At 64.5% G+C, this 25756-nt stretch overlaps 1 protein-coding gene across 3 annotated transcripts in view; it reads right to left on the bottom strand.

Moving 5' to 3' along the window:
• Positions 1–25494, bottom strand: part of ARAP1 (ArfGAP with RhoGAP domain, ankyrin repeat and PH domain 1) — a 67417-nt gene extending 41923 nt beyond the window's left edge. For all 3 annotated transcript variants that reach the window (XM_075414446.1, XM_075414455.1, XM_075414438.1), the window contains exons 1-6: positions 25409–25494; positions 14554–15246; positions 4217–4359; positions 2446–2516; positions 1794–1891; positions 1245–1397 (exon numbers count right to left, since the gene is read on the bottom strand). In XM_075414446.1, the coding sequence (XP_075270561.1) occupies positions 1245–1397; positions 1794–1891; positions 2446–2516; positions 4217–4359; positions 14554–15176 (1088 nt within the window). In that variant the 5' untranslated portion in view covers positions 15177–15246; positions 25409–25494. The remainder of the gene's footprint in view (positions 1–1244; positions 1398–1793; positions 1892–2445; positions 2517–4216; positions 4360–14553; positions 15247–25408) is intronic.
• Between the last annotated feature and the right edge of the window lie 262 nt (positions 25495–25756).

The following is a 25756-nucleotide window of genomic DNA, read 5'->3' as shown; positions in this document are numbered from 1 at the left end:
CTCACTGGGCTCACCAGGCTCGCTGTGCTTACTGGGCTCCCTGGGCTTGCTGTGCTCACAGTGCTTACTGGGCTCCCTGTGCTTACTGGGCAAACGGAGCTCACTGGGATTGCTGGGCTCCCTGCACTTACTGGGCTCACTGTGCTTACTGGGCTCACTGGGCTCACAGTGCTTGCCGGGCTCCCTGGGCTCCCTGGGCTCCTGGGCTAACAGGGTTCACTGGGCTCCCTGTGCTTACTGGGCTCCCTGGGCTCACTGGGCTAACAGGGTTCACTGGGCTCCCTGTGCTCACTGGGCTCCCTGGGCTCACTGGGCTCCCTGGGTTCACTGGGCTCCCTGTGCTCCCTGGGCTCCCTGGGCTCGCTGGGCTCCCTGGGCTCCTGGGCTAACAGGGTTCACTGGGCTCCCTGGGCTCGCTGGGCTCCCTGGGCTCCCTGGGCTAACAGGGTTCACTGGGCTCCCTGGGCTCGCTGGGCTCCCTGGGCTCGCTGGGCTCGCTGGGCTCGCTGGGCTCCCTGTGCTTACTGGGCTCCCTGGGCTCCCTGGGCTCCCTGGGCTAACAGGGTTCACTGGGCTACCTGTGCTCACTGGGCTCCCTGGGCTTGCTGGGCTCCCTGGGCTTACTGGGCTCACTGGGCCGGCTGTGCGCGCTCGCCCTCGAGCACAGGGACACGGCCCCAGGAGTCCCCACAGTTTCACTTCGGCCCCCCAGCACCTCCACGCCGTGAGCCGCCGGGGCTGGGGCTGGCACCCCACGGGCACCCCACGGGCACCGCCGGTGACGTCTCCGTCCGGCGGAGCAGCCGGGGGGACGGTGCCGTCGGCAGGGAGCCGAACACCCCGCTTTCACCCCGCCGGCTGCTTTTCGGGGTCGCTGCTGTCTCGGGGTTTCCCCAGAGCAAGGGCACCTCAATTCCCAGCGAGCCCGATCGCCGGCACGGGGCCGGGGGGAAGTTTGAGCCTCAGCCTTCCCTCCTCCTCCTCCTCCTCAGCTGGCTCGGTGCAACCGCTGGTGGCACCCACTCTCAGAAAGGCTCTTTTGCCAAAAATGGGGTTTTTTAACCTAAATCAGGGTGTGGGAGGCAGCAGAAGGAACCCCTTGGGACGGCTTTTCCCCAAAGCGAAATCCCAGCCCCGTGAGGAGGGTGGGAAAAGGGGTGGGGGGAGCACCCCAATTCCGGGACCCACGCGCCGAGGCACCGGCGAGGGGGTCCGCAGCCCCCCCCCCCCGGCTGGTCACTCACCCCTGCGGTGGGTTCTTGTCCAGCCACCCCCTTTTGATGGTGGGTGAGAGCGGGGCGGTGGTGTCCTCCATGCTGTCACCGATCACACCGGAGAAGCTGCTGGAGAAGGCGGGCGCGGGCGGACGAGGGCTGGAGCCGTTGTCACTCCAGCTGCTGGGGACGAGGACCCGAGGGAGGGGGTTAAGAGCTGGTGGCTCGCTGAGGGGGGGGGCAGGCACGGTGTGTGTCCCCCCCCGCACGCCCCAGCGTCCCCTTGCCCTTCCCCGAGGCGCTGGCTGCTCGCGAGCAGGGAGCACGGTGGCAGTCCCCTCAGTGGGGGTCCCAGCGCGTCCCCCAGCTCCTGGGACAGCGGACACCCGGCCCCTGGGGAAAGGGGGGACAGGGAACCCCCCCAGGGCCACAGCCCCAAACCCAGCGACCCCACGAGCCCCGACGGCGCATGCCCACCCGCACGCGTCCCGCGCCAGCGTCCCCAGCGCGTCCGCGCACACGCGTGACCCCCACACACGCACACACACACGCGTGTGCGTGGGGCAGGCGAGCCCCTACTTGGTGGCAGGAGCATCATAGTAGTCCTCGACGAGCTCGTCCTCGCTGAAGAGGCTGTTGGCTCGTAGGGACCGCGGCCGCCCCGGCTCGGCGTCCTCCTGCGGGGACACGGGCGAGGGGTGGACGGAGAAAGAGGGGTGGGGGGTCCAGATGCAAACCCACCGCCCGCTTTTCCCGGCTCTGTGGATGCCCACGGTGCCACGGATGCCACGGTGCCCGAGCCCTGGCACACGCGGGTGGCCGAGAGCCGTCGTGGGGGTGGCAGGGGTGAAGGGGCCCCACGCAGAGGGGACTCCAGCCGCAGACCCTCGCCCCCAACCGCAGCCCCCCGGGGTGGGCATTAGAGGCAGCCACGGCTCTGAAGGCAGACGGGGGGGGGGCTCCGGCTGCTGCAACCCCTCAAATCCATGGAGACCCCCCCAAAGTCAGCCTGGGGCTCGATTCGGGCTGCGATGCTGCAGAGCTCCGCTAGCACGCAGTCTGCCGAGCGGCTGCACGGCCGTGCTTCTCCCTGGGGACCCTGGGGCTGCCGTGGGCCACCCCCAGCCCCCCTGGAGACCCAGTGGGTGCTCGGCGAGGCAAAGCCCCCTCCCCAGGCTCCTCCAAAACAGCCCAACCTCAGCCACGCGTCAGCCCCCACGGCGGGACCAACCTTCTCGGCCATCTCCGACCGGGGTCCAGCTAATTCCTCCTCCCAGGTGGAATCCTCGTAGTCCGAGACATCTGCAAAAGCGGTGGGAAGATGCCAGGAATCAGCACGGAGGGGGGTCCTGTCACCCCCTGCCACCCCTCTGCCTGGGGACGTGCCGGTACCAGAGCTCGGCGAGGAGGAGGATGCCGGCTCGGTGGGTTTCCCCCTCGCTCTGCCCTTGGCAAACAACCCACAATGGGGGATTTATCGAGGAGTCTGGAGAAGAGCGAGGAAGGGCAAAGTCCCGCTGGTCACGGCTCCCGGCACTGTCACCACCAGGAGGGGACATGGGTGCCACCAGCCCCGGGCACCGCAGCTCCATCTGGGCTCCTGCACCTCTGCCCGGGATCTCCTGTTGCTGGGGGGTCCCGGGGGGAGCTTTTCCTTCAGCTTGGCTTTCGGGGTGGGTTTCATGGGTTCCCCTCCATCCCCCTCCACTCCTTCTCGGAGCTGGGAGCGGCTCTCGAGCCTGGGCACCCACGGGGACCGAGATCCCGGAGCAGGACAGGAGTGAGGAGCCGGTTTGTCCTATCCCAGCACCCACCGCAGCGGGAATCCTGGCCGGCGAGCACCCACCCCGCGGGGACGAGTGGCCCCGGAGAGCTCACCCTTCGTGGACACCCTCTCCCAAACCCTGGGGACCACCCGGCCCGGACTGCTCCCAGCATCCCCACCCAGAGGGTGCTGGCACGGTCCAGAGGATGCTGCTGTGGTCCAGAGGATGCTGCTGTGGTCCAGGGAGCCCCGGCGCTGGCGAGGACCCTCCCGGGCTGTGCAGGGTGAGGGGTGGGGGTAGGTGCTCTCCCTGGGCTCGTCCCCACAAGGACCCCCGCACCCACAGCGTCTGCAGCACCCAGCGCCCGCCGGCTTTCGGGCACGGGTGGGAGCAGCTTTGCCCCCCGCATCCCCGACAGAACCACAGCCTTGCTGCCCGTGGCTGCTCCCAGCTTTCAAAACGCACCCCGGCTCCCAGTTAAACCAGTGCCGCTTCCCGCATGAACCCCGAGAAGACCCCCAGCACCCCGCAGAGCCCTGCCCTTCCTCTTCCTCCCAGCAGAGCTGTCGGGGCTGGATTAGGGCTATCAAATCGAGGAGCAGATGAAGTGGGGTTGTGGTTATTACCGAGCACCAGCACCCCCCAGCTGGGACCACTCCCCGGGCGACGCTGGGGGACCACAGCTGGGCCCCTCCACGGGGGTCCCCAGCCCAGCGTCCTTCCCTGCAGAGCGACCCCCAAACCAGGGGGGGGCTGGTGGGGTCTGCTGAAGCCTGTGCTGGGGGGTTGGGGGTCCCAGCGGCGGGGCTGACGGCCGCATCCTGATCCCACCGGGCTCCCCCAGCACCCTCCAGCACCCACCGGCCCCACCACGGCGACGTCCGAAGGCGCACGCGGTTAAACATCCTGGGTGGGTTGGTTTTTCCTCCTTGAATCGGTGCGGTCGCTTCCAGCACCCACGCAAAAAACCTTCGCTGTCCCCCAAGAGAGGGTGCACGCAAACCCCCAGCCCGGATCTTGCCCCCCATGAAAACCCCCAGCCCGGATCTTGCCCCTCCTGTGAAAACCCCCAGCCCAAAAGCAAAGCAGGGGGTGGAGGAGGGGAAGACCCAGGCAAGGCTGGCCAGGGTGGAGGGACAAGCCACAGCACCCATGGGTGGTGACGGACAGACGGACAGACCCAGCCGCCCATCCCTTTGGGGCAGAGGAAGGTTTACGGGGGGGCTTCGTACTCACCAAACTCGGGCACCAAGGGGACGTTGGCCTTGGAGGGCAGCTCCGGGGGCAGCGGGGCCGGCGGCTTCGTGCGGGGAAGGAGGGCGGGTGGGGACGGGGGGACGCCGGGTGCTGTGTCGGGGACCTCCTCTTTGGCGGGGACGCTGCGGGAGAGAGGAGCAAACGCTGCCTTACACCGGCCCCGGAACCCCCCCTGCTCTGCCATCCAGACCCCGACGCACCCACGGCCGTTGGAGCGGGGTCCCGGGGTGCGAGAGGACCCCCAGCTCCGCCAGCTTTACACCCCCTACCCCCCCAGGGATCGAAGACCCCAAACCCCAGCAGACCCAAGCCCACAGCCCAGTTCCTAACGGCAAAGCCTTCACCTCGCTCGGGTTAGACCGGAGCTTTTCCAGCCTGAAAATATTTTCTAGAGTCCAACCGCCCTCCCCGGTCGCTGCCGCCACGGCTCAGGTTCCTGATCTGGCTCCCAAGGACACCAGAAGCCACCAACGGCCTTGAAGCCCACGTCCTGGATCAGGTTTATCTTTTTTTTCCCCTCTTCCAGTCTAAACAACGGCGGTTGCCGCGTCCTCGGCTGGTTTGACGCCGGCCACGGGGTCCCCGGAGCAGGATGGGGGTCCCCGGAGCGGGACGGGGCTCCTGGGGATGCTCCCTTCCTACCAGGGTCCCCGCGGTGGGGTGGACGCAGGACGGCCACATCAATGAGAAACCCCCTGGAAACGGAGTCTCGGGCTTCTCCTGCAGCCCCCCAGCCCCAAAAGCTTGGTGGGGGGTGAGGAGGGACCCCGGGAACGCTGCTCCTGCCTGCAGACCCCCCCGGGAAGCCGGGCTCGGCCGCTCCCACCTCCCGTTCCCCGCTTTCCTCCTGCCTTCCCGGCAATCGCGGGCAGGCGGGCGATGAAAAATAGAAACCTCCGGGGTTATGATTTTTTTAAGGGCAGGAAATGAAGAGGACCTTTCTTCAGGGTATAAAAATAGGAAGCTCCTGACTGACCGGCCCTGAAGTCGGGGAGATAGGCAGGGAGCTCCCAGCCCGACCCCCTCGCAGCCCCTCGGCCGGGTGGGCGAGCCCCAGGGGACCCACATGCTGGCATTGACCCCACCACCTCCCACCATGGCCCCGAGCCAGTGCAGGACCCATCCCACCGAGCACCCACCCATCCCACCCAGCACCAAACCCCGGCACAGCTAAAGGAGGGTGCAATGAGGCGGGGGTTGGTCCCTTCTCCCCAGTAACCAGCGATAGGACGAGAGGAGATGGCCTCAAGCTGCGTCAGGGGAGGTTCAGATTGGAGATTGGGAAGAATGTCTTCACTAGAAGAGTGGTCAGGCCTTGGCCCAGGCTGCCCAGGGCAGTGGGGGAGTCCCCATCCCTGGAGGGGTTCAAAAACCATGTGGATGTGGCCCTTGGGGACATGGTTGAGCAGGCATGGTGGGGTTGGGCTGGTGGTTGGACTTGATGGTCTCAGAGGTCTTCTCCAACCTTGATGATTCTGTGATTCTGTCTCCCTGCCATCCCCCTCTCCCTGCCATCACCTTCTCCTCCTGCTATCCCCATCTTCTCCTGCCATTCCCACCTCTCCCTGCCATCCCCATCTCCTCCTTCCAGAGGAGAAAAGGCCAAGAGGACATGGCCTCAAGTTGTGTCAGGGGAGGTTCAAATGGGATATCAGGAAAAATTTCTTCACTGAAATGGTTATCAAGCATTGGCCCAGGCTGCCCAGGGCAGTGGGGGAGTCCCCAACCCTGGAGGGGTTCAAAAACCGTGTGGATGTGGCCCTTGGGGACAGGGTTGAGCAGGCATGGTGGGGTTGGGTTGGAGGTTGGGCTTGGTGATCATAGAGGTCTTGTCCACCCTTCAAGATTCCATGAGTCTCTGATTCTGAGGACTGGGTATCAGCCCTGGGCCGTTGTCGTGTGGGACAGGGCAATTTGGATGGCCCTTGGTGCAAACGGAGGTGTCCCAGCCTCTCATGGAGCAGAGGATGGCCTCAAGCTGCGTCAGAAGAGGTTCAAACTGGATATTGGGAAAATGTCTTTCCTGAAGAAGTGGTCAGGCCTTGGCCCAGGCTGCCCAGGGCAGTGGGGGAGTCCCCAACCCTGGAGGGGTTCCAAAACCATGTGGATGTGGCCCTTGGGGACATGGTTGAGCAGGCATGGTGGGGTTGGGTTGGCGGTTGGGCTTGGTGATCTCAGAGGTCTTCTCCAACCTTAATCATTCTGTGATTCTGTGATTCTATGATTCTAACGCACGGCCCCACGTTGGAGAAAGCTCAGCACGGCCACGGTTCCACCAGCACCCCGCGGTCCGTGGGGACGGCCGGCCCCGATCCCCGGCGACCCCCAGCCCCACGCCCGCTGCACGAGAGCTTCCCCCGAGCTCGGGGCGAGCCGTGGGGACGAATCTTCTCCCTGGGCTGCCGGAGCGAGCGGCCGGCTCTCCCCCGGGGTCAGGTTGACCTCATTTCTCGGCAGCCATTTCCATGGGAACCAGCCACAACCATCCATAGATTAGGCAGGGAGCGTGGGCAGGGAGCGCGGGCGGCTGGCACCCAGGGGTGCCGGGGACCCAGGAGCAAGCACAAGCCACAAAGACCCCCCCCGTGGCAAGAGCCCCGCGTGGCTCGGCATCTGCAAGGCATTTGCCACCCCGGACCGGGAGCGGGGGGCTGCAGCGGGCGCCCCAAGGCTGGCAGCAAGGTGACGGCCCCCCCAGCCACCCATCTGGACAACGTCCGTCTCCTCGTTGGGGACAGCTCGGGGGGGGTTGGGAGGAAAGCGTTTCTGCCCCTGCCCCGGTGCTCCCTGGCACAAACCCACCCCCCCCCGGACCCCCCTCCCGGGGCAGCTGCAGGATCCGGCCACAGAGAACACCCCGGTTCCCCAAAACACCCTCCCCGATGTTCTGCCCGCTCTCCAGGCCATCTCCTGCTGCCAGAGCATCCCTCACGGCCCCGTGGGTGCCCCATGGCACCCCCCCGACCCCCCCATTCTGCAGCCGATGCCGATCCCGCGCCGGTGCAACCTCCGCCATCAGAGAAGTCCCAGGCAGCACCTTATCTGCTGTCCTCCTCACCTGCAATGGCTTGGTTGGGCCCCACCGGGGGGGTTTGGGGGGGGCTGCCCTCCCACAGGCAATGCCACCCCAAAACCAAACCTCTGCTGGGGTCACCGCCACCCCCCGGGGCTCACCGGGCTGTGGGATGGAGCCTTCTGCCATCACCACCTTGGACATCGCTCGCTGCTCTTCTACACCCCCCCCCGGGGCTCAACAACCCCCCCATCTGCTTGGGGGGGCTGCTCTGCACCCCCAAACCATCCCCTGGGCGTGGGGAGGGGGGTCCCCTTGTCGAAAGCCTCACCCCAAGATCGAGGTGAGGACATGAGCATCCGCCGCTGCCGGGACCCCCTGTGGGGTCCGGAGGGCTGAGCCATCGGTAGCCAAAACTGGGGGCTTGGTGGCCAAAACTGGGGGCTCGCAGCCCCACCGGTAGCATGGGGTGGGGTGGGGGGCATCAAATTACTTTGGGGAGCTGGGGAGAGGCACCTGGCGCCGAACACGGCAGCCGTGACGGCCACCACGGGAGGTGGCATCGCTGGAGCTGGGCACCCCACAGACCTCCCCGTCACCTCCTGCTCCTGGCACTGGGATGTCCCCAAGCTGGGTCCCCCCAGACCCCACGGGGCCGTTGCCCTGGGGGTGCGGGCACGGGGTCCCCATGGGGGGCCCCACGCCGTGAGCAGTGGGGAGGAAGCGTTGGGGACCACGGCGGCGCAGCCGGAAGCGAGGGGAGCGGGGTGGATGGCGTCACCCCAGAAACGCCGGCCACCACCGCGGCCAAGGCCCCCATGTCACCGCCACGTCCCTCGCCCTGCCCTAGACCTTGGGCATCCCCGTCTCGGGGTGGGGTCTGGTGAGGGGCTCATCCCCCCCAAAGGCAGGGCTGCCAGGGCCAGACCCGCACAGCAGCCTCGCTGCCGGCCGGCGAGGCAACCGGGCAGGAGCCTGGGTGCAGCAAGCATCAGGCCCAGCATGGGCCAGCATCAACCTGGCATGGGCAAGCATCACCCAGACATGAGGAAGCATCATCCTGACATGGGCCAGCATCATCCCTACATGGGCCAGCATCACCCAGACATGAGCAAGCATCATCCTGACATGAGCAAGCATCATCCTGACATGGGCAAGCATCATCCCAACATGGGCCAGCACCAACCAGACATGGGCGAGCATCACACCCAAAGTGGGCCAGAGTCAACCAGACATGGGTGAGCATCAACCGGACATGGGCGAGCATCAACCAGACATGGGCAAGAATCAACCAGACATGGGCAAGCATCATCCTGATATGGCAAACGTTACCCTGACGTGGGCCAGCATCAACCAGACATGGGCAAGCATCACCCCCAACACGGCCAAGCATCAACCAGACATGGACAAGCATCACCCAGATACGGGCAAGCATCATCCTAACATGGCAAATGTTACCCCGACGTGGGCCAGCATCACCCAGACAGGGGCAAGCATCACCCAGACTTGGGCAAGCATTATCCCAACAGGGGCAAGCATCACCCCAGACATGGGCAAGCATCAACCAGACGTGGGCAAGCATCATCCTGACAGGGGCAAGTACCACCCAGACATGGGCAAGCATCACCCAGATACGGGCAAGCATCATCCTGACATGGCAAATGTTACCCCGACGTGGGCCAGCATCACCCAGACCTGGGCAAGCATCAACCAGACGTGGGCAAGCATGACCCCAACAGGGGCAAGCATCACCCCCAAAGTAGGCCAGGGTCAACCAGACATGGGCAAGCATCATCCTGACAGGGGCAAGCACCACTCAGACATGGGCAAGCATCAACCAAACATTGGCAGGCATCATCAGACACAGGCAAGCATCACACCCAACATGGGCAAGCACACCCAACACGGGCAAGCACCACCCCCAACAACATCAAGCATCATCCTGACACAGGCAGGCATCATCCCCCACATGGGCCAGCATCAACCAGACATGGGCAAGCATCCCCACCATGGGCAAGCATCACCCTGGCAGGGGCAAGCACACCCAACATGGGCAAGCATCATCCTGATATCGGCAAACATCATCCAAACATGGGCAAGCATCCCCAACATGGGCAAACACCAACCAAACATGGGCAAGCATCAACCAAACACGGGCAAGCATCACCCAGACATGGGCAAGCACCAACCAAACACGGGCAAGCATCATCCAGACATGGGCAAGCACCAACCAAACATGGGCAAGCATCATCCTGGCATGGGCAAGCATCCCCAACATGGGCAAGCACCAACAAAACATGGGCAAGCACCAACCAAACATGGGCAATCATCAACCAAACACGGGCAAGCATCACCCAGACATGGGCAAGCACCAACCAAACATGGGCAAGCATCATCCAGACATGGGCAAGCATCACCCAGACACGGGCAAGCATCCCCAACACGGGCAAGCATCCTCCAGCCTGCCCCATACATCCACCATAGGGACCACAAGCTGGCACCCACGCTGCCCACTGGATGCCCACACTGGAGTAACTGGTCACCCTGCCCACCCCCCACTGCAAACACCCACCCACCCGTCACCCACCCCGAGCACCTACATGCAGAGCCACCGCGCCCGACACCGAGCCCAAGCCACCCGAGCAGCCACCCCTCTGGCCATCTGCTCGGCCACCCGGCGAGGACAGGAGGACACGAGGACACCCCCGCTCGCCGGGGGGCTGTGTGGACCCCGCAGCTGGTGGGTATGGTGACCCCCACCCCGGAGCGGAGCAGGAGGGGTCAAACCCCCCCCCCCGGCGCACCCCCTGCTCCCCACCGAGCCCCGGGGGTCGCAACCCACCACCCCGGGGAGCCGATCCCGGGGGGCAAACAATGCCCACGGCGCGATCCGGCCGCTCTTTGAGCCCCCCCAAACTTCCAGCACCCGCAAAACCCCGCGGCAAGCAGCTCCCAGGACCCCCCCTGAGTCCCCCCCCTGGGTGGGAGGAGAGGGGCCAGGGGGGCGCGAGCCGAGCCCGAAGCCTCAGCCGGGGGGATGCTGGCGGGGTCGTGACACCCCCACGTCCTTCTCCGGGGTGGGGGGGGGATCCCTGCTGGGGACCCCCCCGCTTTTCCCGCATCCGATGACCGCGTTGACCCCGCGACCCCGTTGCGTTGGCTCCCGCCATGGCCGAGGTGCGGGAAACCCCCCCCGCCATGGCCGAGACTCACGCCAACGCCGCGTGGCACCCATCCCACCGCCAGCGGGGACCCCTACCTGGGCCGGGAGCGGGACCCCCGGCAAGGCCCGAGGCGGTGGTTCTGGGGGGGCTGCGTGGCGAGGCCGGCGATGCCGGCGGGGAGCGGGACCTCGTCACCCCCCCCCGGCACTTCCTGCGCTCGAGCAAAACTTCCTGAGCCGGACGAAGCGACAGCGGCCAAGGCCGACACCGAACCGGCGGCCATCGGCGTCCCCCCCGGGGTCCCAGGGTGGGACGGTGGGTGGCACCGCGGGGGGCTTTGGGGACCCCCCCTCGGTGCAGAGATGCGGGGATGGGGACAGACGCGGGGGATGCCGGGACGGACGCCGCGTTGGTTGATGCAACCCCCAGGAGACGGGGTGGGGTCTGGGGGGCTGTGGGGACTCTGGGGGGGCTGGGTACCCCCAGGAGATGGGGTGGGGTCTGGGGGGCTGTGGGGAATCTGGGGGGGCTGGGTAGCCCCAGGAGATGGCTGGGGTCTGGGGGGCTGTGGGGACTCTGGGGGGGCTGTTGGTACCCCCAGGAGATGGGCTGGGGGGGCTGGAGGGGGGCTGGGTACCCCCAGGAGATGGGCTGGGGTCTGGGGAGGGGCTGGGTACCCCCAGGAGATGGGCTGGGGTCTGGGGGGGTGTGGGGACTCTGGGGGGGCTGTTGGTACCCCCAGAAGATGAGCTGGGGTCTGGGGAGGGACTGGGTACCCCCAGGAGATGGGCTGGGGTCTGGAGGGGTGTGGGGACGCTGGGGGGGCTGGGTACCCCCAGGAGATGGGCTGGGGTCTGGGGGGGTGTGGGGACCCTGGGGGGGCTGGGTACCCCCAGGAGATGGGCTGGGGTCTGGGGGGGTGTGGGGACGCTGGGGGGGCTGTTGGTACCCCCAGGAGATGGGCTGGGGGGGTTGGAGGGGGGCTGGGTACCCCCAGGAGATGGGCTGGGGTCTGGGGGGGGGGGGGCTAGGTACCCCCAGGAGATGGGCTGGGGTCTGGGGGGGGGGTCTGGGTAGCCCCAGGAGATGGGCTGGGGTCTGGGGAGGGGCTGGGTACCCCCAGGAGATGGGCTGGGGTCTGGGGGGGTGTGGGGACTCGGGGGGGGCTGGGTACCCCCAGGAGATCATCCACCCTGGGGGATGGGTGCTCGCCCACCTCGTGGGGTGCCAGCCCCCCCCCCCGCTGCCCGAGCCCCCTCCCCAGCTCAGCATCCCAGCTCGCTGCGCCAGACCCCTGCGGGGGGCAAAGCATGGGGGGGGGGGGGGTTATTCCTGCCCCCCCCCCCCCCGGGGTCTGCCCCAAAGAGCCCACAGGGACACGGGGATGGCAGATGGGGGGGGGGACAGCCCCCAGCCCCCCCGCTCCCATCCTGACCGCCCAGATGCCTCGGGGCAGGGGGCTCATCCAGCCCCAGCACCCGGGGAGCAGCCGGACCCCCCCCCCCCCACTCCAGGGGTCCTGGGGGGGGGAGCCCACACAGTCTCGCTCAGCACCCCAGCTGCAGCCCCCCCATCCCCCCCCTCCCGCCCCATGAGGATGCTCGCATGGGGGGCTCCTGTCCCCCCCCCCAGATACAGTGATCCCCCTCCCACCCCCAGCTCCACGCCCGCACGATTTGGGGGTGCAGCGGTCGTGGCACGGGGGGGGCAGGGGGGGTCACGCAGCATGGGCAGCCCAGCACAGCAAACCCTGCTCTTGCAGAGAGGTGCAAGGGGGGGGGGGGTCCGGGGGGGGGGGGGGGGGGACTGCGCTGCTCTCACCGAACCCCCATCTCATCCGGCCGCAGCAGCAGGCAGCTGCCTGCTCCCCCCCCCCCCCCAAACCCCCCCACACCCCCCCGCTGCGGTTTGCTGCCTGCTCCTGCCGGGTGTGATGAGTTCGTCGGGCCTCAGCGCTGCCCGCACTGTGAGGGGGGGGGGGCTGCGTGCCCACAGGCTGCCAAGCACTTGGGGGGGGGGGGGGGGAGCAGAAACCCAAACCCAGTATGGGGGACCTGGGGGGGTCACCCCCAGCCAAAGACAAACCAAATATCTGAGCCCCCCCGCGACACCAGGAGGGAAACGAGCCGCAGACCCCGGTGGTCACAGAGCCCACGGTCCCCATTCGGGCACCCCGCGCTGGCCCTGCGTCCCCCCCCCCATGAAAGGGGATGGGGACAAAGCTGGGGTGTCCCTGGGGGTGACCCCCCCCCACTTCCCTAGGACAGGATGGCACCAGAGGCCACCGCTGTCCTGGACAAGAGCAGACACAGCTCCTCTCCTGACCCCCCCCAGGAGTAGCCCCAGGAGATGGGCTGGGGTCTGGGGGGGTGTGGGGACTCTGGGGGGCTGTTGGTACCCCCAGGAGATGGGCTGGGGTCTGGGGGGGTACCCCCAGGGGGATGGGCTGGGGTCTAGGGGGGGGCTGGGTACCCCCAGGAGATGGGCTGGGGTCTGGGGGGGTACCCCCAGGGGGATGTGCTGGAATCGGAGGGGGGCTGGGTACCCCCAGAAAATGGGCTGGGGTCTGGGGGGTACCCTCAGGGGGATGTGCTGGGGTCTGGGGGGGGCTGGGTACCCCCAGGAGATGGGCTGGGGTCTGGGGGGGTGTGGGGACTCTGGGGGGCTGTTGGTACCCCCAGAAAATGGGCTGGGGTCTGCAGGGTACCCCCAGGGGGAAGTGCTGGAATCGGAGGGGGGCTGGGTACCCCCAGGAGATGGGCTGGGGTTTGGGGGGCTGTGGGTATTCTGGGGGGGGCTGGTGGTACCCCCAGGAGATGGGTTGGGGGGTCTGGAGGGGGGGGGGTACCCCCAGGAGGATATGTTTGGACCTGGGGGATTGCGGGTACCCCAGGGGGATGTACTGGGATTTGGAGGGGGGGGTACCCCCAGGAGATGGGCTGGGGTCTGGGGGGGTACCCCCAGGGGGATGTGCTGGGGTCTGGGGGGGCTGGGTACCCCCAGGAGATGGGCTGGGGTCTGGGGGGGTGTGGGGACTCGGGGGGGCTGTTGGTACCCCCAGAAAATGGGCTGGGGTCTGCAGGGTACCCCCAGGGGGATGTGCTGGAATCAGAGCGGGGCTGGGTACCCCCAGGAGATGGGCTGGGGTCTGGGGGGGTGTGGGTATTCTGGGGGGCTGTTGGTACCCCCAGGAGATGGGCTGGGGTCTGGGGGGGTACCCCCAGGGGGATGTGCTGGGGTCTGGGGGGGCTGGGTACCCCCAGGAGATGGGCTGGGGTCTGGGGGGGTGTGGGTACTCTGGGGGGCTGGTGGTACCCCCAGAAAATGGGCTGGGGTCTGGGAGGTACCCCCAGGGGCATGTGCTGGGATCCGGGGGGGGCTGGGTACCCCCAGGAGATGGGCTGGGGTCTGGGGGGGTGTGGGTATTCTGGGGGGCTGTTGGTACCCCCAGGAGATGGGTTGGGGGGTCTGGAGGGGGGGGGTACCCCTAGGAGAATATGTTTGGACCTGGGGGATTGCGGGTACCCCAGGGGGATGTACTGGGATTTGGAGGGGGGGGTACCCCCAGGAGATGGGCTGGGGTCTGGGGGGGTACCCCCAGGGGGATGTGCTGGGGGCTGGGGGGGCTGGGTACCCCCAGGAGATGGGCTGGGGTCTGGGGGGGTGTGGGGACTCGGGGCGGCTGTTGGTACCCCCAGAAAATGGGCTGGGGTCTGCAGGGTACCCCCAGGGGGAAGTGCTGGAATCGGAGGGGGGCTGGGTACCCCCAGGAGATGGGTTGGGGTTTGGGGGGCTGTGGGTATTCTGGGGGGGGCTGGTGGTACCCCCAGGAGATGGGCTGGGGTCTGGGGGGTACCCTCAGGGGGATGTGCTGGGGTCTGCAGGAGCTGGGTAACCCCAGGGGCATGTTCTGGGGTCTGGGGAGCTGGGTACCCCCAGGAGATGGGCTGGGGTCTGGGGGGGTGTGGGTACTCTGGGGGGCTGGTGGTACCCCCAGAAAATGGGCTGGGGTTGGGGGGGGTGTAGGTACCCCAGGGCACCCACTCTGCCTCTGCGCACACCCACCCTTGAGTCCCACCCGCATCACAGCAGCCCCCACGGGGGTCTCACCCACCCCACCCTCCCCACATCCCCCTCACCTCCTCTGGGACACGGCCCTGGGGGGCAGCACCGGCGGGCGGGTGGGCGGCGGGGGGACCCTGGGGGGCTGGCACTGCCCTTCCAGCTGGTGACGCTTGGCCGGCAGCGGTGGCAGGGGGGGTCTGACCCTGCTTTGGGCGGGGGGCTTCTCGGCGAGCGCTGGCATCTCCAGGGCTGGGGGCTGGCTGCCACCCATTAGCGAGGGGGAGAATTTGAGGGGGGGGCGGCAGCCCACCCTGGGTGGGATGGGTGGGGGCGACTGGACGACTCTCGCCACCCCCTCCGGGTCACCCGGCGGGGACCCGAGGGACATCGGTGGGCAGCGGGGCTCCGTCGCGGCGCTGAGGCGGAAGACGTGGCGTTTCATGGGCACCGGTTTGGTGGCGGGGGGCTGGGGGGTCCCGCCGGGCAGGGGGGTCTCCCCGAAGGCCTTCTGCAACCCCAGGAGGACGCGGCGGCGATGGCCGGGCAGCGTCACCCCGAGTTGGGCGAGGGTCTCGTCCGTCAGCGCCCGGCAGTCCCCCACGGTCCGCAGCTCGCTCCGCTGGAAGCTCTCCACGTACTGGTCGAGGTGGAGGGACGCCAACCAGGCGGCCACGGGCAGGGACCCCCCCTCTTCCATGGCCGCTGAGACCCCCCGCGACGCTCAGCGCGTCTCCCGCGCCCGGCGAGGCTCAGGACTCCATCGGGACCTGGGGATGGAGAGAAGCAGGGATGAGCCCGGGGTCAGGATAGGTCCCAAAAATTCATATTTCCCAAGTGAGGCACCCATAGCTCTAGATGGGTAGGTGGACCCCCCCACGAGACCCCCCTGCTCTCCCTGTCCCCCCCCTGCGAGCCCGGACGGGGGGAATAGGACAGACGGACGGGTCCGGGGGGCTGCAGCTCCCCAGCGCCAAAGCCTTCGCGCGGCGACAGGGTGCTGAGAGGACCCCCAGCCCCGTCAGACAACGGGGTCCCGAAATGAGAGAACCAGAGGATGGGTTGGGTGGGGAGGGACCTTCTGAGGGCACCCAGTCCAACCCCCGGCCACGGGCAGGGACATCTCCAGCTGGGTCAGGGTGCTCAGAGCCCCGTCCAACCCAACTTGGGATGGTCCCAGAGATGGGGCATCAACCACCACGCTGGGCAACCTGGGCTGGGGTTTCACCACCCTCATGGTGAAGAATTTCTTCTCTATCCAGTCTACATCTTCCTTCTTTCAGCTTGAAGCCATCACCTCTTGTCCCATTCCTCCAGGTCTTTGTCCCAGCCCCTCTCCAGCTCTCTCACAGTCGCAGGACTCCCGGGGGGGTCTCAGCAGAGCGGGGCAGAGGGGCAGAATCCCCTCCCTCGCCCTGTGCCCATGCTGGTCATGTCCAGCTTCTCACCCCCCAGCACCCCCAGGTCCTTCTCAGCAGGGCTGCTCTCCATCCCTTCACCCCCAGCCTGTGTTGGACCCGGAGGTTGCCCCAATCCAGGTGCAGGACCTTGCCCTTGGCCTTGTTGAACCTCATAAAGTCCACAGGTGCCCACTTCTCAAGCTTCTCCAGGTCTCTCTGGATGCCATCCCACCTTTCTGGCATGTTGACCACCCCACTCAGCTTGGTGCCATCTGCAAACGTGCTGAGGGTGCACGTGATCTCGCTGTCTGTGTCATCGATGAAGATACCAAACAGCACCGGTCCCAGTATGGACCCTTGAGGGCCACCACTTGTCACCGGCGTCCATCTGGACATCGAGCCGTTGACCACTACCCTCTGGCTGCGACCTTCCAACCAATTCCTCTTCCACCAAACAGCCCACCCATCAAACCCCTGTCTCCCCAGCTCAGAGAGAAGGATGGTGTGAGGGACTGTGTCAAAGGCTTTACAGAAGCCCAGAGAGATCACATCCATCGTTCTTCCCTTCTCCACTGACGCCGTCACACCACCACAGAAGGCCACCAGGTTGGTCAGGCAGGACTTGCCCATGGTGAAGCCATGCTGGCTGTCTCGAGTCACCTCCCAGTCCTCCGTGTGCCTCAGCAGAGCTTCTGGGAGGAAATGTTGTCTCCTGAGGCATCGAGCGACTGACCGCAAGCTCGCGCTAGCTCGCGGCCTTAGATCTGGTTTGAGGTGAGCTCAGGGCTTTTGAAGAGGGGCCAGATCCTGATCTCAGCGTGCAGACAGGGTCCTTGCTGCCCACTGGCCCCAGCCCGGGCAGTGGCAGGGTGCTGCCACCAGAGACCCTGACCTGAACCATACCCACCCCGCCTCACCGCCCACGTGCCCACCATGGCATCACTCGTAGAATCACAGAATCATCAAGGTTGGGAAAGACCTCTGAGATCACCAAGTCCAACCACCAACCCAACCCCACCATGCCTGCTCAACCATGTCCCCAAGGGCCACATCCACACGTGTTTTGAACCCTTCCAGGGATGAGGACTCCACCACCGCCCTGGGCAGCCTGGGCCAATGCTTGATAACCATTTCAGTGAAGAAATTTTTCCCAATATCCAATCTGAACCTCCCCTGACACAGCTTGAGACCATCTCCTCTTGGCCTTTTCTCCTCTGGCAGGAGGAGATGGGGATGGCAGGGAGAGGTGGGGATGTCAGGAGAAGATGGGGATAGCAGGAGGAGATGGGGATGGCAGGGAGAGGGGGATGGCAGGGAGATGGAATCACAGAATCATGAAGGTTGGAAAAGACCTCTAAGATCATCAAGTCCAACCGCCAACCCAACCCCACCATGCCTGCTCAACTGTGTCCCCAAGGGCCACATCCACACGGTGTTTGAACCCCTCTAGGGATGGGGACTCCCCCACTGCCCTGGGCAGCCTGGGCCAAGGCCTGACCACTCTTCCAGTGAAGAAATTTTTCCCAATCTCCAATCTGCACCTCCCCTGACACTACTTGAGGCCATCCTCTGCGCAACGAGAGGCTGGGACACCTCCGTTTGCACCAAGGGCCATCCAAATTGCCCTATCCCACAGGACAATGGCCCAGGGCTGGTACCCAGCTCTCAGAATCAGAGAAACATGGAATCATGAAGGTTGGAGAAGACCTCTCAACCCAACCCAACCCCACCATGCCTGCTCAACCATGTCCTGACAGCCCCGGTCTTCTCAGCAGCCTGGTGCACCGCTCCAGCACAGCACTGCCGGTAGACCCCGGCACGCATATTCTTTTGGGTTTGCCAGGGGCTTTTGGAGAGCTGCAGAACAGGAGCCGGAGCATCACCCAGACGTGGGCAAGTATCATCCAGATATGGGCAAGCATGATGCTGATATGGGCAAGCATCAACCAGACATGGGCAAGCACCACCCTGAACATGGGCAAGCATCAACCAGACATGGGCAAGCATCACCCAGACATGGGCAAGCATCATCCTGACATGAGCCAGCATCAACCAAACAAGGGCAAGCATCATCCCGACATGGGCAAGCATCATCCAGACATGGGCAAGCATCATCCTGACATGGGCAAGCATCAACCAAACATGGGCAAGCATCATCTTGACATGGTCAAGCATCAACCAGACATGGGCAAGCATCCCCAGCATGAGCAAGCATCATCCTGACATGGGCAAGCGTCATCCAGACATGGGCAAACATCATCCCGACATGGGCCAGCGTCATCCAGACATGGGCAAGCATCAACCAAACATGGACAATCATCATCCAGACATGGGCAAGCATCCCCAGCATGGGCAAGCACCACCCCCAACAACATCAAGCATCATCCTGACACTGGCAAACATCAAGCACACATGGGCAAACATCATCCAAACATGGGCAAGCATCCCCAACATGGGCAAACATCATCCAGACATGGGCAAGCATCCCCAACATGGGCAAACATCATCCAGACATGGGCAAGCGTCATCCAGACATGGGCAAGCATCACCCAAACATGGGCAAACATCATCCAAACATGGGCAAGCATCCCCAACATGGGCAAACATCATCCCGACATGGGCAAGCGTCATCCAGACATGGGCAAGCATCAACCAAACATGGACAATCATCATCCAGACATGGGCAAGCATCCCCAACATGGGCAAGCACCACCCCCAACAACATCAAACATCATCCTGACATGGGCAAACATCAACCAGACATGGGCTAATGTCATCCAAACATGGGCAAGCATCACCCAAACATGGGCAAACATCATCCAAACATGGGCAAGCATCCCCAACATGGGCAAACATCATCCCGACATGGGCAAGCGTCATCCAGACATGGGCAAGCATCAACCAAACATGGACAAACATCATCCAGACATGGGCAAGCATCCCCAACATGGGCAAGCACCACCCCCAACAACATCAAACATCATCCTGACATGGGCAAACATCAACCAGACATGGGCTAATGTCATCCAAACATGGGCAAGCATCACCCAAACATGGGCAAACATCATCCAAACATGGGCAAGCATCCCCAACATGGGCAAACATCATCCCGACATGGGCAAGCGTCATCCAGACATGGGCAAGCATCCCCAACATGGGCAAATATCATCCAGACATGGGCCAGCATCATCCTTGGAGAGCTGCAGAACAGCAGCCGGAGGATTCCTGGCGCAGCAAACACGGCGCTCACCAAATCCGCCCGTCAGCATCACGCCCGCGCTGACTCAGGCACCTCCAGCCAGCGCCGGCGGTTCCGGCAGCGGGGACGGTTGAGCGGCGGTCGGTCCTGCCGAACGCAGACCAAGGCTTCCCGGTACCGATCGGGCACCGCCGAGCCCGGCAGACCCCCGCGGTGGGCCCGGCAGCGGGTCTCACCCGGCATCCCACCAGACACCGGTATCGCTGAGCAGGGGTCTGGCCGCTGAGCCCCTTCCCCAGCACAGCTTGGCTTTGCCCCAGGATGCAGAAGTCCACGTCCCGCCGAGGAAGGAGCAACGGGGACCCCGGGGCCGGCTGACCCCCACGTCCCCTCGCTGGCAAACCCAGCAGCACCCAGGACCTTCCCACCGTTCCCAGCAAACCCGAGCAGCAGCGGAAAAATCCCTGAAGTGGCACAAAACCCGCCCTTCCCCACCTCCAGAGCTAAAAAAAAACCCACCACCCCCCCCCCCTGTTTATTATTAAAAATAAACGCGTGACCACGCTGGGTGACGTCGCTGTCACGGGGCGTCCGGTGCTGCCCGCGCCGCGTTCCTCCCGGGGCCAAAACCCCACGGAGGAGCCGAGAGAAGCGGGGTGGCACCAGGTGGGGGGTCCCACGCATGTGTCCCCCCTCTCCAGCAGAAGCCAAGGGGTCCCCGAAGCGTCACCTATAGCCACGGGTGACCAGCGAAGCGGCGGTGGGACAGTAAATCATTCACCGGGACCTCGCCGGGTTCCCTCCCCCCGGTCATCGAGAGTTTCGCCTCTGCCCGAAACCATTCCAGAAACAAAACCAACCCGGGGAGCTGCCATCACCCAGCTGGGGATGGTGGGGCGGGGGTCACCCCAACCCCAGCCCCCCGCCGCCCCTCTCGGCTCCCAAATCCTCGCCGTGCTTACCCGCCGCATTCCTCCCCGGGATTAGGCAACTCGGCCCAGGCTGTTTTGTAAGAGACTCAGAGGCCGTAAGAGTGGCGTGACGAGGGGCAGGGACGCCAAAACCCACCCCGGCAGCCCCCCCCCTCCAAAGCCCACCCCACGCCCCGTGTCCTTGTGCTGGGGATGGAGGACCCGCGGGTGGCCAGGCACGGTCCCCATCATCCCCATCATCCGGGCTGGGGGGGTTAGCCACCCCCTCGGCTCCCAAACGAGGGTGCTGGGCAGGCGCAGGCAGGAGCCCCCGAGCCCCCCCAAGCCATGGGGGTGGGCCCATCCTTCACTCGCTGCATCCCACCGAGTCGGGGGCCGGGGGTCTCCCACCCTACAAAAGGCCACGGGCAGTAGGGAACAGGTACGGCGGTAATGAGGGCCGGGCTCGTTAGATGAACGATGGGAAGGGCAACGGGCTCTGATCAGGGGCAGCAGGGCGAGCGCGCTGCCGTCACCCACCGCAGCGACGACCGCACGCAGCCCCCCGCACCCCCGCAGCCGGCGAAACCATCGTTAGCCCTAACGAGACGCCGCGGAGTCAAGTGTCTTGACCAGGGCCAGCCGGTACGTCAGTGGCAGAGCTGCACCGAGCGGCTCCGGGGACAGTCCCCCACCCCACAGCTCTTCCCTGCCCGTCCCTTCAAGGGCACCGAGGAAAACAGCCGCGGGAGCCCGTCGGGCGAGCGTCACCCGTTTATCCGCCCCGATTCCCACCCCGATTCCTCCTCCAGCGCCAGCAAACCGGCGGGTAGGGCAGGCAAACCGTGCCTGCAGCCCGGCGTTCCCCATTCCCAGGCCCTCAGGCTCGTTAATCGAGGAGAGCTAATTAAAGCGGGCGAAGAAGCGCGGTACCTTGGCTCAGCTGCGGGCGGTGGCTGGGGCGCGGCGGCCGGGGTGCCCGCAGCCCACGGAGGCTTGCAGAGGGGGGGGTCTCTGCCCACCCAAGGACTTCCCCAAACGCCGCCTCGGCGACCGGGAACTTGCCGAAAAGCCAAAAACGGGCGTTTACGAGCCCCGGGGGACGTGTCGCAATAACGGTCGCAATGGCTCTCCGGCCCCCGGCAGACCCCGCGGTATCTCAGCACGGAGGCGAAGCGTTGACCGCAGCCGCCATGGGCGAGGAGGAAGCCGGACCCCGGTACTGGACGAGCCCCGGCTGATGGCGGGACGGGGCAGGGCCTTCGGTGAGAGAGGAAGGAAGAAATGGGGGGGTTGGTCCCCGGAAAGCCACGCGGCGCGGCTCCCCGGCGCTGCGGCGGGGACCGGGGCACCGAGGACGAGGTGTCCTGGGGTCGGCAGGACAAGCCACCGGCGAGGAGGGGACCCTGAAGACCCCAGCACCCTGCGGAGAGGGCAGCGAGCCCCCACCCACGGGGGTACCGGTGGGCACTGGGGGCATGGAGCTGGGTCATGGGGGTCCGGCGGGCACCGGGGGCATGGAGCCGCGTCATGGGGGTCCCGTGGGAATGGCCACCATGGGAAGGGGGTTGCCTGGCCACCATGGGAAGGGGTTTGCCAAGCCACCATGGGAAGGGTTTTGCCCAGCCACCATGCTCCCGGCCACGCTGGGCGACAAGCCTCACGCCAAGGTGATTTTTACCCCTTTCTGCCTAAATTAAGAAGGGACCCTGAGTGGGACCGAGGTCACCCAGGACCGGGCCAATGTCCCCAACATCCCTGACCCGGGGCACGGCCGCAGCCCGGCGTGGGAACCCGGGGAATCGAAAGCGCCGCGTCCTCACGCCAAACCTCGCCCGACGCCAACCCTCGGCGGGCGGAAAGCGGCCGAAAGCAGAAGCGGACGCCTGGGATCGGAGCGAAGCCTCGGCTCCCGGCAGCGCCGCACCCACCCCGCAGACCTCCCACCGAAACCACTCCGGCGCTTGGGGTGGGGGTCCCATCGGCGGCCGCAAAGGTCCCGCGTCGGGAGGACGAAGCCGTTTCGCTTTCGAGCTCTCGGAGGGGAGCGCGGGGCGGTAAAGACGACACGCGAAGAACACCCAAACCCACCGGGGCCCCAGGCAGCGCTCAGAAATCGAGTTAAATTTTGCAAGCTCATCAAAATCTCGAAGGTGGGAAAGGTTCTCGGGAGGCTCTTCCCGCCGCCGGCGATTCGAAGCTCAAAGGGTTTCGTGTTTGAGCAGCTCTGCAGCCCTGACGTGCCCTGCCTGGCTCCGACGGAGCCGAGATGCTCGCGGTGGGAACCGCCGGAGGCTGCGGTGAGGGGCATGAGGGGAGACGGCGAGAGCAACCGAGGAGAAGGGCTTGGGGGTGCTGGGCGTGGAAAGCTGGAGATGAACCCACCAGTGTGACCCAGAAAACCAACCGTGCTCTGGGCTGCATCCCCAGCAGCGTGGGCACAGGGTGAGGGAGGGGATTCTGCCCCTCTGCCCCGCTCTGCTGAGACCCCCCGGGAGTCCTGCGTCCAGCTCTGGAGCCCTCAGCACAGGACAGAGCTGGAGCTGTGGGAGCGGGGCCGGAGGAGGCCCCAGCAATGCTGCGAGGGCTGGAACCCCTCTGCTGGGAGGAAAGGCTGGGAGAGCTGGGGCTGCTCAGCCTGGGGAGGAGAAGGCTGCGGGGAGAGCTTAGAGAGGTCTTCCAGAAGTTTATGGGGGTCTACAAGAGAGCTGGAGAGGGGCTGGGACAAGGACAGGGGGTGATGGGACAAGGGGTGATGGCTTCAAGCTGAAAGAGGGGAGATTTGGGTTAGAGAAGAGCAACAAGGCTGGGGAGGGGTCTGGAGAACAAGTCTGATGGGGAGCAGCTGAGGGAGCTGGGGCTGCTCAGTCTGGAGAAGAGGAGGCTGAGGGGAGACCTTCTCGCTCTCTGCAGCTCCCTGACAGGAGGGGGGAGTGAGGGGGGGTTGGGCTCTGCTCCCAGGTAACCAGCGAGAGGACGAGAGGAGATGGCCTCAAGCTGTGTCAGGGGAGGTTCAGGTTGGAGATTGGGAAAAATGTCTTCACTGGAAGAGTGGTCAGGCCTTGGCCCAGGCTGCCCAGGGCAGTGGTGGAGTCCCCATCCCTGGAGGGGTTCAAACACCGTGTGTGGCCCTTGGGGACATGGTTGAGCAGGCATGGTGGGGTTGGGTTGGCGGTTGGTAAAAAAAAAGAGCAAATCTAGGATAAAAGGGGCAAATCTGGCATCAATGGGGCAAATCCAGCAAGAAAATGGAGCAAATTTAGCATAAAAGAGGCATATCTGCATAGAAGTGGCAAATCTAGCGAAAAAAGGAGTAACTCTATCATAAAAGATGCAAATCTAGGAAAAAAGGGGTAAATATAGCATTAAAGGGGGAAATTTAGCAAAAAAGAGAGCAAATCTGGGAGAAAAGGGGCAAATATAGTAAAAAAAGGAGCAAGTCTAGCATAAAAGCGGCAAATCTAGTAAGAAAAAGGAACAAATCTATCATAAAAGAGGCAAATCTAGCATAAAAGGGGCAAATTTGACATAAAAGCGGCAAATCTAGCAAGAAAAAGGAACAAATTTATCATAAAAGAGGAAAATCTGTCATAAAAGGGGCAAATCCAGCATAAAAGGGGCCAATTTAGCAAAAAAAAAGCAAATCTGTCATAAAAGGGGCAAATCTAGCATAGAATGGGCAAATATAGTATAAAAAGTACAAATCTAGCAAAAAAAAAACAAATATGGTGCAAAAGGGGCAAGTCCAGCATAGAAGGGGCAAAAATACCATAAAGGGGGCAAATATAGCATAAAAGGGTCAAATCTAGCAAAGAAAAAGAGCAAATCTGGCATAAAAAGGGGCAAATCTAGCAAAAAAAGGGAGCAAATCCAACATAAAAGGGGCAAATCTGCACAGAAGGGGCAAAAATACCATAAAAGAGGCCACTTCAGCAAAAAAAAGAGCATATATAGCGCAAAATGGGCCAACCTACCTAAAAAAGGAGCAAATCCAGCATAAAAGGGTCAAATCTAGCAGAAAAGGGGCAAATTTAGGGAAAAAAAAAGAGCAAATCTGGGATAAAAGGGGCAAATCTTCCATAAAAGGAGCAAATTCAGCATAAAAGGGGCAAATCTGCATAGAAGAGGCAAATCTGGCATAAAAGGGGCAAATACAGCATAAAATGGGCAAATTTAGCAAAAAGAGAGCAAATCCGGGATAAAAAGGGGCAAATCTGGCATAAAAGGGGCAAATTTAGAAAAAAAAGAGCAAATTTGGGATAAAAAGGGGCAAATCCGGCACAAAAGGGGCAAATCTCCCCCTGACCAGGGGCAAAACCCCCCGGCAGCCCCCGCCCCGCAGAGCCCACCGGGGTGCTCCCGGCTCCCGACGCCCTTTCTGGAAGCCACCCCCACCCCACCCCCCGGGGGGTCCGCGCCGAGACACCCCACGGAGGAGCAGTCCCGGGGTCCGCGGCACCCAGCACCCAGCACCAAAACCAGTTTGGCCCCCGTTTCTCCTAACTGGGAAGTGAAAATCTCCCAGTGCAGGGCTTGACCCCTCCGGTTTCGGCTTGGGGGGGGGTCCTTCGCCAGCCCCGCTGCCCTCCCGCCTCCTCTTCCTCCTCCTCGCGGTGGCACTGACCCAGCTCACCCACTGGACCCCCCCAAAAAACCTCCGGACACCCACTCCCCACCTCGCAAACGCCTTTCCCCCACTGCAGCCCCCCCCCATCACTTGAAAATTTGGGGTGCCCAAGCCCCGAGCCGGCAGCCTGGACAGGAGGAGGAAGAGGAGGAGGAGGAAGGCCATGACCATTAGGGGGGGCACAGTGATGCTTCCTAACGTGCCCCCAGTTATTTTTAAAACTGGTTTTTTTCCCCCCCCCCCAAAGCGTGATGCGGGGAGACGGACGGGACCCCTGACCTGCTGCGACGGGGGGTCCTGGCTCTGTTTTTTAACCCAATTTAACCCAATTTAACCCGATTTAACCCAATTTAACCCGATTTAACCCGATTTAACCCGATTTAACCCAATTTAACCCAATTTAACATGATTTAACCTGATTTGACCCAATTTAACCCAATTTAACCCGATTTAAGGGTTCACATCCATCCGCGAAACCCCCCGACTGACGCTCACCGGAGCCCCCCAGAGCCCCCAGCACGTGGTGATGGACCCCACAACCCCCCCCAAGCCGGGACTGGATTTACCGGGGGGACCCCCAGCCGCGTGGTGGACCCCCCCCCCAGCACGCACCGCGTCCCACCCGGCTTCGTGCCGTATTTTTGGGGGCCAACACCGCGAATCGCCATCGCGGCCCCCCCCAGCAGCGGTGCCGAAACCCTGCAGACCCCCCCAACCCCGAGCGAGGGTCCCCCCCCCCTATGCAGGCGCAACCCCCACCCACGGGGAAATTCTTCAGGCCTCGCCGGACCGTACCGGGACGCGATGAGGAGGAAGAGGAAGGCCAGCGAAACCCATCGGCGGCATCGCCCGGCGGTGGGGAGCTGTCGGCGGCGCTGCTGGCGGGGATCCCGGCGGGGATCTTGGCGGGGGTCCCGGCGGGGATCTTGGCGGGGGTCCCGGCGGCCCCGGCAGAGCCGCAGCTGCCGGCGTGGGTTGGCCGTGAACTGGGACGCGCCGAGACGCTTCTCAACCCGAAACAAGAAAATCTGCCAGCCGGGAATCGGGGGTCCCACTCCCGACGGGGTTTACCCCTCCGTCACCGGCCCCCCGCCCACGCCAGTGACCCCCCAGTAGCCCCAGTGAGCGCGGGGACACGGCTAC

Source organism: Opisthocomus hoazin, chromosome 1 (genome assembly GCF_030867145.1).
Source record: "Opisthocomus hoazin isolate bOpiHoa1 chromosome 1, bOpiHoa1.hap1, whole genome shotgun sequence".
Taxonomy (NCBI): Eukaryota; Metazoa; Chordata; class Aves; order Opisthocomiformes; family Opisthocomidae; genus Opisthocomus; species Opisthocomus hoazin.
This window is presented reverse-complemented; position numbering and strand designations above follow the sequence as displayed.